This window comes from Bufo gargarizans, chromosome 6 (genome assembly GCF_014858855.1).
Source record: "Bufo gargarizans isolate SCDJY-AF-19 chromosome 6, ASM1485885v1, whole genome shotgun sequence".
Classification (NCBI taxonomy): Eukaryota; Metazoa; Chordata; class Amphibia; order Anura; family Bufonidae; genus Bufo; species Bufo gargarizans.
Window position 1 is genome coordinate 288,914,663 of NC_058085.1, and position 12,421 is coordinate 288,927,083.

Below are 12,421 nucleotides of genomic sequence, written 5' to 3' on the forward strand. Positions count from 1 at the left end.
GTGCAAAACGCATGACAATGTTTTGCACTCGCGCGGGAAAATTGCGCATTTTCCCGCAACGCACCCGGCTCTTATCCGGGCAAAAAACATGACGCCCGTGTGAAAGAGGCCTTATAGTGGTTGCTGTGAGGCAGGGTTCACACAAGTTATGATGCTTAGCGCCTCTATTGGGAAAAGTTCCTGACCTGTAGGATACTGGACCGTTCTTTTCTTTCTCCGGGAAACAAGGGTTTAGACATTAGAGCTCACTTCTCACTGTCGCACTCCGAATGTGTATGGGTAAGTGGCTTCCTAACCCAACCGGTGGCAATTAATACAACGTAAGCTTGGGTGCTGTGTGCCTCTGGCATCCATACATTAGGTTCCAGACAAAAAGTGGCACAGACGAAAGCAAAGTGATAATCCAGCCTTAGGCTTCATGCACACGACCGTGTTTTTAATCCGTTTGCTGTCCGTATTTTTGGTGGATCTGTGTGACTGTTATGCGGATGAGAATAGTCCTTTCTCTTGATAGGAGTGAGGAAAATGCAGAATGCAAGCACAAATTATCCGAAATACAGTCATGTGCCTGAAGCCTGAGAAAGAAAAACATGTTTAAGGGCTCTTTCACACTTGCGTTCTTGTCTTCCGGCATAGAGTTCCGTCGTCGGGGCTCTATGCCGGAAGAATCCTGATCAGGATTATCCCCATGCATTCTGAATGGAGTGAAATCCGCTCAGGATGTCTTCAGTTCCGGAACGGAACGTTTTTTGGCCGGAGAAAATACCGCAGCATGCTGCGCTTTTTGCTCCAGCCAAAAATCCTGAAGACTTGCCGCAAGGCTGGATCCGGCCTTAAGCTAAACGTCGTTTCGGCGCATTGCCGGATCCGCCGTTTAGCTTTTTTAGAGTGGTTACCATGGCTGCCGGGACGCTAAAGTCCTGGCATCCTGGCAGCCATGGTAAAGTGGAGCGGGGGAGCAGCATACTTACCGTCCGTGCGGCTCCCGGGGCGCTCCAGAGTGACGTCAGGGCGCCCCACGCGCATGGATGACGTGATCGCATGGCACGTCATCCATGCGCATGGGGCGCTCTGACGTCACTCTGGAGCGCCCCGGGAGCCGCGCGGACTTTAAGTATACCGCTTCCCCGCTCCTACTATGGCAACCAGGACTTTAATAGCGTCCTGGCTGCCATAGTAACACTGAAAGCATTTTGAAGACGGATCCGTCTTCAAATGCTTTCAGTTCACTTGCGTTTTTCCGGATCCGGCGTGTAATTCCGGCAAGTGGAGTACACGCCGGATCCGGACAACGCAAGTGTGAAAGAGGCCTTACACAAGTGCTAAATTTACCTTGGGCTTCCAGTCCCTGTCAGAACGGAAGTGATGACATCACGTCCATTGTCAGCCAGTCCATGTGGCCTCTGTGGCCAGGTGCTGTTTATGCTCATGTGACTGCTGAGGCCAATGTCTGACTGAGTGGTCGTGTGAACTATGGCTGGGACGTGATCACTTCTGGACCGGAAGTCCTGTGGAACGGACCCTGTCCGCTCCAGGGATAATTTTAAAAACCGTCAGGACCCTTTAATATGGCTTTCCCCTGTTTGCACTTGGCCAGCTATTTGAGCTGAGGGCATCACTGGGATAGATGAGCACATTGGCAGAAGCAGTTGTCTAGCCCTTCACTGGGTCTATTGGAAAACTTTGATCATCTACATAACTGGAGCGTTTACCCATTTACTAGTCTTTTAACTTGGATGCAGCGTATCAGTGCTACCCTGGCTCTATAAATGAAAATCAGCGGCCATGGTCTGACATTGTGTGTTTATGCTTTTTTTTTGCAGCTTTCATTCATGGGCATAAATCGGCTGGAAAATCCAGACAGTGACAGTGAAGATGAAGGTTGTGCCAAGGGGTATCTTGGGGTGGATGCCTGGCAAAAACTAGGAACTGAAGCCAATAAATTCTTCAAAAGAACACCTACCTTCCATTTCATGTGAGTTTTGGGCGGCAGTGTTCTTCAGAAACATGTTCTATCCTCTAAGACGTTAGAGATTTTGTTGTTATTTTCCAATAGGTTAGGCTCATTTAAGACTGAACCTCCAGTTGCTCGTCAGAAGATAGAGCGTCAAAAGAGGGCTAGTAAAGTGCAGGAGAAGAGCGTGATGCCATCGCAGGTACAGTGAAATCTCTCCAAAAGACTTAATTCTTTGAGAAGACGACCCCTTTACCTGACCAGATTTCCCCCCACATCTGGGGTTGGGGGGGTTTGGCCAGCCAATAGCAGGCCACCACGGGGACGAGCCTCCCTAGCATCAGCACTTGACTGTAACCCAATATTTCAATTCTTTTGGTGGATGGATAAAAGGGAGTGCGAAGTCGGCAATGGTTGGTAGTGTAGATCCGGGCTTCACACAGCCAGGAGATGGTGATGCCAGTGGTTTTAGTCCATGACAAAAGTTAAAAACATTTCTAAATTTATATTTCAATTGTCTCCATCCAATTTAACTCTAAAATGAACATAAGCAGAGTAAGTTATGTTGCAGAGATTGCTGCAGCTTGGGAACAGCTTGTACATCTAAGTTATCGGCATATGATTGCCCCTCAACAGCTGTGGTGCCGCACAGTGTGAGCACGGGTCTAGGTAACTAGTTACAGCACTGTGGGCTGAAGGCTACTTTCACACTGCCGTTTGGTGCGGATCCGTCATGGATCTGCACAGACGGATCCGCACTGATAATGCAACCGCATGCATCCGTTCAGAACAGATCCGTTTGTATTATCTGTAACATAGCCAAAACGGATCCGTCAAGAACTGCATTGAAAGTCAGTGGAGGACGGATCAGTTTTCTATTGTGCCAGATTGTGTCAGAGAAAACTGATCCGTCCCCATTGACTTACATTGTGTGTCAGGACGGATCCGTTTGGCTCAGTTTCGTCAGACGGACACCAAAGCGCTGCAAGCAGCGTTTTGTTGTTTGTCTCCAAAGCGGAATAGCGGAATAGAAACTGAACTCATGCATTCTGAGCCGATCCTTATCCATTCAGAATGCATTAGGGAAAAACTGATCCATTTCGGACCGTATGTGAGACCCCTGAAACGGATCTCATAAACTGAAACCAAAACGGCAGTGTGAAAGTAGCCTTAAAAATTATTATTCTATGATTTAAAAACTTTTATTTTTAGTCACTTAGGGCTCATGCACACGACCGTATGTATTTTGCAGTCTGAAAAAACGGATCCGCAAAAAATACAGTCCTATCCTTGTCCAAAATGATAAAGGGAAGTGTTCTATTCTTGTGCGGAACAGACATACAAAAAACGGAATGTACACGGAGTAACTTTTTTTTTTCTTTTGAGGATCCATTGAAATGAATAGTTCCGCAAAAAAATAAAACTGAACAGACACGGAAAGAATATAAATTTGTGTGCATGATCTCTTATTTGGAGGACTTTCTTCCTTTTCTGGGTGGGGCCAGGAGGACATCAAGCACCTGGATGCATTTCAATTAGTTCTTGCCAACCCCTTCCTCCCCTCCCTACAAAATATCTCACGTACAGCCCCAGAGATGCATATAATACACAATGCCCCCACAAGTTTCTTAACCACTGTCTAGAGAGAGAGATATAGCTATGTATTTCTATAAATTTAGAAGGACGGATGAATGGAAGATGTCTGGGCCACTTCACTATGAGATCTACGCCAACGTTGAGGGCAGGGAAGGGAGTCAGGAAGCTGCTGCGCATGTTAGTTTATTTTGCTTTTAGGCAGGGCCCATAAGAATAGGGTGAGACAACAAGGAGAGTGGATTTCACTATACTAGTTGTACACCTCCCTTTATTGTTTAGGGCTCATGCACACGAACGTGTGCCGGCCGTTCTGTGTATTGGGGTACGATCCGTGCGTTTGCCGTAGACGGATCAAGCCCCATTCAACTTGAATGGGTATGTGATCCGTTCGCACCGCAAACAAATAGAACATGTTCTATTTTTTTGTGGTGGAGAGAAACCTCACGGAAGTGCTCCGTAGTACTTCCATGGGGTTCTGCATCGCTCATTCCGGATAGCGGACCTATTCAAGCTTTTTGTGGGCCTCAATACAGGCATGAGCCCATAATTGGTGGTGGTTCTGTGACTATATACCATATTTTCCGCTTTATAAGACACACTTTCCCCCTCCCCCCAAAAATGTGGGGAAAATGTCCGTTCATCTTATAAAGCGAATACAGCAGTATTACATGGCCGGCACATCGCAGGTGGTGCTGTGCTGCATAGGCATAGCGGCCTGCGATGTACCAGTGACATGTAAACAGGGGCGCTATCAGGGTAGTAGCGGGGCCTGACGCAGTCAATGAACTTCATTAAGCTGGGCCCCGGTAAGAGCAGCCATCATTAATGAAGTGGGCGGGGCCGGAGCGTGACGTGCGCTGCCGGCCTGCCCGCTCTGTGCATGGCGAGTACTGCTTACAGATAAGTGATTACTGCAAGTTTAGCAGAGCAGCACTGCTAGGGGCTTCTGCACCCACTTTATATGTGATGGCTGCTTTGACTAGGGCCTAATGTTATGGGGTCAGATTCTCCCATAACAGTGTCCTCCACAGATCCCAACCACCAGCACTAGTTCAAAATATTTTATTTTCTTAACTTCCTTCTAAAAATCCTAAGTGCGTCTTATCATCAGGTGCGTCTTATAAAGCGAATAATACAGTATCTTATAATTACCACTAGAACATGTGTCAATTTCTGACAATCGAATAGTCAAACCTTTTGATTTTCTAATATGAACAACTTGTCCGTTCACTCAGGATAGGAGAAATCGATCACTAATCATAATAAAATGTTTTTTTTTTTTTCTTGTAGCTGAAGAAAATGGAAGAGTCTCACCAAGAGGCTACAGAGAAGGAAGTCGAAAGGATTTTAGGGTTTCTGCAAACTTACTTCAGAGAGGATCGTAAGATTGTGTTACAAGTGAAATGATTAAAACTAGGCTTCATCGTCACATATCCATCTAACATAATGTTTGGGCAAAGAAAGTGTAAGGCTGCTTTCACACGGTCAGGACTCATGCACACAAACGTATTTTATTTCCGTGTCCGTTCTGTTTTTTTGGGGGGCGGGCTGTATGCGGAACCATTCATTTGAATGGGTCCGCAAAAAAAACACAAGTTACTCCATGTGCATTCCGTTTCCGTATCTCCGTTCCGCCCAAAATTTTAAAATGTCCTATTATTGTCCGTATTACAGACAAGGATAGTACTGTTCTATGAAGGGCCAGCTGTTCTGTTCCGCAAAATACGGAATGCACACAGATGTCATCCGGATTTTTTTCGGACCGCAAAATACATACAGTCATGTGCATGAGCCCTCTGTAAGGTCTGTGATTGTTGAGCCACCAAAGTGATGAGATATAATGGAAAGATTTGCTCCTGTTCTGTGTTTTTGACTTGCAACCGGCCTTGGCTTACAATCGCTGACTGAAATCATGGACCAAACACTGACAGTGTGAAAGCAGCCTGTCATTTCATAAAACGTTGTCATAGTTTTGATCACTGAAGGTCCAGGTCCCCACGATCAGTCAAATGAGGAAATAGGAGCTCATAGCCAAGAGTTCTCTCTCTTTGCTAGATGAAGGCAGCTCAGGCTTCTCCTTTTGGAGATCACTGGGGCTCTTGGCACCCAGACCCCCACCATTTCGAACTTTTGATGTGCCACCATACCATGCCAACAGTTTTTGAAATGACGGTTACATTTTACTGTCCTAGAATAATCACGTCATATTATTGTAACATTTGTAAACCCGGAAAAATGAACAATATATCTCATTATTTTAGGGTGCACCGTACATATCTGATCTGTAGGGAGTCTGTAGGGCAGGGATGGCCAACCTGCGGCTCTCTAGCTGTTGAAAAACTACAACTCCTAGCATGCCCAGACAGCTGACAGCAGGGCATGGTGGGAATTGTAGTTTTACAACAGCTGGAGAGCCACAGGTTGGCCAGCCCTGCTGTAGGGGCTCTCTATATGAAAATATTGAGAAACCCCTTTTAAAGGGAATCGTTTGTAAGACAGACTCCTTTTAATTGGGTTGTCTGAGTTAACAAAAAAACTAAAAAAAAAAAAAAAACATTTTTGGTGAAACACAGGCAAAGCAATTATTCAGTGGTTCACTCCTCATTCACACCAGCACTGCCTCTCCAGTCCTCCTGGCCAGGCTTTGTTTACATGGCTGCAGAGGTGACCTCTGCTGTAGCCAATCACTGACCTTGTGCCATATTCTGATGAAACCAGTGATTGGCCCGAATAGACTTGTGCAGTTTATAGGCACATCATTACAGCCAACAACATGAGATAATATTTGCAAAGGCAGGGAGGATTGGAGCGGTCGCGCTGAGGCGGTGAGTATAACTCCTTTTATTATGCTAGCACCTTCCCTGCCTTTGACCTGTATTTTTTATTTTTTTCTAAATGAAATGGATCTGTCAAAGTTTTTGATGAAGACAGCAATAGGTAGGAGTCAGGAGAGCTGTATAAACATACCTTTTATGAGGCTTTTATTATCAGGAGTAGTGGAATATGAACATTTATTTTGCTAGGTTCTGCCCTTGCACGTGCACTGAAGGCAGAGCTTTACTGTGGTCTTGTGATCTCCTACTTCAATGATAAAGCTATCACTCAACGCAGGGGGGGAGGGGGCATGAAGCCTCTAAATGTGGAGAGCAGAATGTTCTTCACAGTGAAGTCCTGCCTTCTGAGCACTTGCAACAGCAGAATCTGGCAGAATAAAACTTCTCAGGCAGTATTAGATCGGTGGGGGTCAGAGACCCTGCACTATTACTGACCAGTTGGATTCGGCAGCTGCCGGCACCAGACACCACACCTGAAGGGTTAATTGATGGGATTTGCGGGATCACCACGCCATGTCATTGAGGCCGGGTGCGACAGCCTCTCTCCTCCTCGTCAGTGCTATTGTCATTGGTGGCAGTGGAAGCTTCACAGCCCCCTCCCCTCTCTTGTCATTGGTGGCAGTGACGTCAACGTCACAGTGGGGAGGGAGGGACTCCCTCTTTCTCCACTGTGCCGCCTGAGGAAAACATGGTGCACACCGAGGGCAGCGCGCGCCATGTTCTCTAAAAGATACTAAGCTGCTCAGCCTAGTATCAGAAAATAGCAAATCCCGGTATTGTATCGATCCAGAAGCAAAAGTATCGATTGGGTATCGAAAGTTCGATACCCGGTGCAACCCTACCTGTATGTAACTGTCCAGTAAGCCAGTGTCCAACTCATGTGAAGCCTTTGATACAGCTCTGAAGAGCACATTGGTCCTCTTTACTGATCTGGCTGATGTAGTAAGTCCTATAGGCACACTCCATGGGAAAAGGCAAGCAGATTAGCTCTCCTCCAGAAGAGAGAAACCTGTCCCTAGAGAGTTTTCTTCCTTTTGGAGGAGAGCTAATTTGTATACTTTTTCCCTGAAACCAATACCTGCCAGTCTCCCTGCACCAGCTAAACCTCCACAAGGAGCACCAGTACCCCTCATGAATTTAGGTGTTAGACAAAGCCAGATGTGGACCCTGGCTAACAAGGTGTGAATTATCTCCTGACCAAGGAGATGTGAAGTGTTTGTGCACAAATTGAACCTTGCAAATGCCAGTTCTTGGTGTCTCCATATTGATGTGTTTTTTATTTTTTTTTAAATAGCGGATAATCCTATATCCTTTTTTGATTTCGTAATTGATCCAAATTCTTTTGCTCGTACAGTTGAGAACATCTTTCATGTCTCTTTTATCATTCGGGTGAGTTTTCTTTTTCTTTTCTATACAAAAGAACATTTGGTCATCTTGCCAGTAGTTGAGGCATAATTAGCTCTGTTCTGGTAGATGTTCTGCATAGCCTATATGCTGCAGGGAACGTGCACACCTCAATACTACACAGCGAGACTAATATCTTTATTTATGAAGAGTCTGTGTTGCGTTTTCCAGCTCCCGTAGATGTGTCAGGAAGAATGGGTGGGGCCCATTTATCAACGTTTTCTGACAGATTTGTCACCAGGGCGTATGACCTGTTTATGTGTCTTGTGCACACTGCACAGAGAGAATTAAGTATGATGACACAGTATTTTTAACCCCTCCCGCATCTCAAGTAGTGAGCTTCCAGCCTTGTTGTTTTTTTGTTATTTTAATATTTCTGTTGATTGCAGTGGTGTGGTCATTAATATGAAAACACAGCACAGGGGCCTATAGACGGGAGGCCTAAAGGGACTAGGGATGAGCGAATCGACTTCGGATGAAACATCCAAAGTCGATTTGCATAAAACTTCATTCTAATTCTGTACGGAGCAGAAGCTCCTTACAGTATTATAATTACGTTTTTTGCGAATCGACTTTGGATGTTTCATCTGAAGTCGATTCGCTCATCCCTAAATGTGACATCACAGTTGATTGTTAGAGGTTCGACTTTCGGGAGGTCCTGACACCTGAGGGCCAAGGCCATCAATATCAAATCTAAGAAACCCCTTTAAAAGTAATTGAAAAGCCACCATGAATACATAACCATAGTCTTGACAAAAGCTGGCCATGCACTTCAGCATGACAGATATTCCAATGCAACCCTATATACATGCACGCTTGGCCAAGCGGGGAGGGGATCTCTCGTGTGAATGGGAGAAGCACTGCAGTGACCAGGCTCGGCCACTACACAGTCGATGAATGAGTCCTATTACTTGAACGAAACAATATTAAAATAAACTAAGGGACCCTTAAAACTATAGATTTTTATTAATACACTTAAAAAGACCTTAAACCGGTCAAACGATACACATAACTCTGCAGTTATCCTGGACCTTAGTGGGGCTGGACGCCTGTTTATTGGGATATCTAAATGTATCATCCTATCAGTGGACCATTCCCACTACAGGTATCTATGTATTTACCAGCCCACTTTTTTGTTGTGTGTAAGCACCTGTCTTTTGTACCCCCTGATGAACCTAGCAAGTGGGGGAAACGCGTCGGGGTGACAGGGTACTTTTTTCAGTGCTAACTAGGGTCATCCAGGATAGGGACGGGGGGCTTCACCACCATCAGGTGATACCTCTGGGCTGAGGATCAATCAGGAATATAATAGGGATAGTACTGTCCCTGGCACGATTGTTTTCCTCTTGTCTACTCAATCCTGGACCCTTTCCTATCCCATTTAGGGTTATATGTGTATCGTTTGACCGGTTTAAGGTCTTTTTAAGTTTATTAATAAAAATCTATAGTGTTAAGGGTTCCTTCGTTTATTTTCATACTGATCGATTTGTGTAGTTCCGTGGCATGTTTCCGCCAATCTAACTCCTGCAAATCTGATATTGATGACCTATCCTAAGGATTAGGCCTCATGCACACAACCGTTGTGTGCATCCGTGGCCGTTGTGCCATTTTCCGTTTTTTTTCGCGGACTCATTGACTTTCAATGGGTCCGTGGAAAAATCGGAAAATGCACCGTTTTGCAGCCGCATCAGTGATCCGTGTATCCTGTCCTATTTTTTTTGACGGACAACGGTTCACGGACCCATTCAAGTCAATGGGTCCGTGAAAAAACACAGATGCACACAAGATTGGGATCCGTGTCCGTGATCCGTGGCCGTAGGTTACTTTCATACAGACGGATCCGAAGATCCGTCTGCATAAAAGCTTTTTCAGATCTAAGTTTTCACTTCGTGAAAACTCATATCCGACAGTATATTCTAACACAGAGGCGTTCCCATGGTGATGGAGACGCTTCTAGTTAGAATACACTACAAACTGTGTACAAGACTTCCCCCTGCTGCCTGGCAGCACCCGATCTCTTACAGGGGGCTATGATACGCACAATTAACCCCTGCCGCACCTGAAGGGGTAATAATTCGTTGGTGGCACACTGTGCGCCCCCCCGTCCCCCCCCCCCCTTCCTCCCTCTATTGTAATCATTCGTTGGTGGCACAGTGTGCGCCCCCCCTTCCTCCCTCTATTGTAATAATTTGTTGGTGGCACAGTGTGCGCCCCCCATCGACCCCCCCCTCCCTCTATAGCATTAACAACATTGGTGGCCAGTGCGCGGCCTCCCCTCTCCCCCCCCCCCCCCCCCCCCCGATCATTGGTGGCAGCAGAGTTCCGATCGGAGTCCCAGTTTAATCGCTGGGGCTCCGATCGGTAACCATGGCAACCAGGACGCTACTGCAGCCCTGGTTGCCATGGTTACTTAGCAATAGTACAGTAGTAGAAGCATCATACTTACCTGCTGGCTGCTGCGATGTCTGTGTCCGGCCGGGAGCTCCACCTTCTGGTAAGTGACAGGTCTGTGCGGCGCATTGCTAAATGAACTGTCACTTACCAGTAGGAGGAGCTCCCGGCCGGACACAGACATCGCAGCAGCCAGCAGGTAAGTATGATGCTTCTACTATTGTACTATTGCTAAGTAACCATGGCAACCAGGGCTGCAGTAGCGTCCTGGATGCCATGGTTACCGATCGGAGCCCCAACGATTAAACTGGGACTCTGATCGGAACTCCGCTGCCACCAATGATCGGGGGGGAGAGGTAAGGCCGCACACTGGCCACCAATGTTGTTAATGCTATAGAGGGAGGAGGGCCGATGGGGGGCGCACACTGTGCCACCAACAAATTATTACAATAGAGGGAGGAAGGGGGGCGCACACTGTGCCACCAACCTATTATTACAATAGAGGGAGGGGGGGGGGGCCGCACTGGCCACCAATGATATTCAAACTGGGGAGGGGGGGGTCTGCCCCCTGCTGCCTGACAGCCCTGATCTCTTACAGGGGGATATGATAGTACAATTAACCCCTTCAGGTGCGGCACCTGAGGGGTTAATTGTGCTGATCACGGCCCCCTGTAAGAGATCGGGTGCTGCCAGGCAGCAGGGGGCAGTCATGTACACAGTTTGTAGTATATTCTAACTAGAAGCGTCCCCATCACCATGGGAACGCCTCTGTGTTAGAATATACTGTCGGATATGAGTTTTCACGATCTAACTCATATCCGACAGTATATTCTAACATACAGGCGTTCCCATGGTGATGGCGACGCTTCAAGTTAAAATATACCATCGGATTGGATAAAACTCAGATTCTATGGTATAAAAGGGACTCCTGACTTTACATTGAAAGTCAATGGGGACGGATCCGTTTGAAATTGCACCATATTGTGTCAACGTCAAACGGATCCGTCCCCATTGACTTGCATTGTAATTCAGGACGGATCCTTTTGGCTCCGCACGGCCAGGCGGACACCAAAACGACTTTTTTTTCATGTCCGTGGATCCTCCAAAAATCAAGGAAGACCCACGGACGAAAAAACGGTCACGGACCAACGGAACCCCGTTTTGCGGACAGTGAAAAAATACTGTCGTGTGCATGAGGCCTAAGTCATCAATACATAAAGGGCCATTGCAGCATTTTGATATTGACACCCTATCCTCAGGATAGTCTGTCAGTATCAAATCGGTGGTGGTCTGACACCCCGCAGCGAGTCCGCAACACAGCTCCCGGCCTGACCTCCCAGCGCTGCGGGGAAGAGGGGGGGGGGGGGGGGGGGATCACATAGCAAATTATTGATTTGTGATGCTATGTAACCCTTACAGTTCTGGAATGTATTGGATAACACTGGCATAATGCTGCCAGTGTTATCCAATACATTCCAGAACTGTATGGGTTACATAGCATCATAAATCAATATAATGCTATGTGAATCCTGTCCGTGCTGGGAGGTTAGGCCGGGTGCTGTGATGCGGACTCTCTGCGGGAGGAACGCTTGTCTGCAAGGGGCCTTACCGTTTAGTTCTGGTGCCAGAGCTGATTGGTGGGAGTGCCAGTTGTCGGACCCTACAATATGATATTGATGGGGTATACTGGAGAACCCCTTTAATACTGTTCCAGAGTGATAACAATCCCCATCTTTGTGTCACTAGTGGCTTGATTTTTATTTTGTAACATCTGAATGCTGATTACATTTTACCTTAAATAAGTAATAAATGGTGTAAATATTTTCCTGTTTTTGCTTTTTTTTTTTTAAAGGATGGATTTGCAAGAATAAATCTTGATTCAGATAAACTACCAGTAATAGGTAAGGCAGTCTTCTACACTACTAAAGTAAGAAAAGAAAAATGCATCTTGTCCTGCAAAAAAATAAGCCCTTATATAGCTATGTGAACGGAGATACATGTGTCGCGTGACAATTTTTATAATGACAGTCTATGGTGTCTCATTCAAGATGGATTTTTCTGCGACTGTCGCAGTTGCAAAATGTCATGTGTCGCAGTGCGACACCATAGACTATCATTATAAAAATTGTTGCGCGACATCAGTGTCAAACGACACATGTTGCGGTGTAGTTGTGCCCTATGTGTAGCCCTAGTCTTAGGTCTGAGATCCTGTATTCCCACAGTCAAGTGGGCTCATTTCCAC

At 46.3% G+C, this 12,421-nt stretch overlaps 1 protein-coding gene across 4 annotated transcripts in view; it reads left to right on the forward strand.

Annotated features, from left to right (window-relative positions):
- The window catches only part of NSMCE4A (NSE4 homolog A, SMC5-SMC6 complex component), a 30,053-nt gene that overhangs the window by 8,722 nt on the left and 8,910 nt on the right, over positions 1 to 12,421 (forward strand). For 2 of the 4 annotated variants that reach the window (XR_006390430.1, XM_044298296.1), the window contains exons 4-8: positions 1,824 to 1,975; positions 2,057 to 2,156; positions 4,841 to 4,931; positions 7,739 to 7,773; positions 12,032 to 12,080. Coding sequence is in view for 2 of the 4 variants with exons in the window: in XM_044298296.1 (XP_044154231.1) it covers positions 1,824 to 1,975; positions 2,057 to 2,156; positions 4,841 to 4,931; positions 7,739 to 7,773; positions 12,032 to 12,080 (427 nt within the window). In the remaining 2 variants the exon portion in view is untranslated. Of the gene's footprint in view, positions 1 to 1,823; positions 1,976 to 2,056; positions 2,157 to 4,840; positions 4,932 to 7,678; positions 7,774 to 12,031; positions 12,081 to 12,421 lie in introns of all 4 variants that reach the window. The other 2 variants (XR_006390429.1, XM_044298295.1) reach the window with 1 other exon arrangement.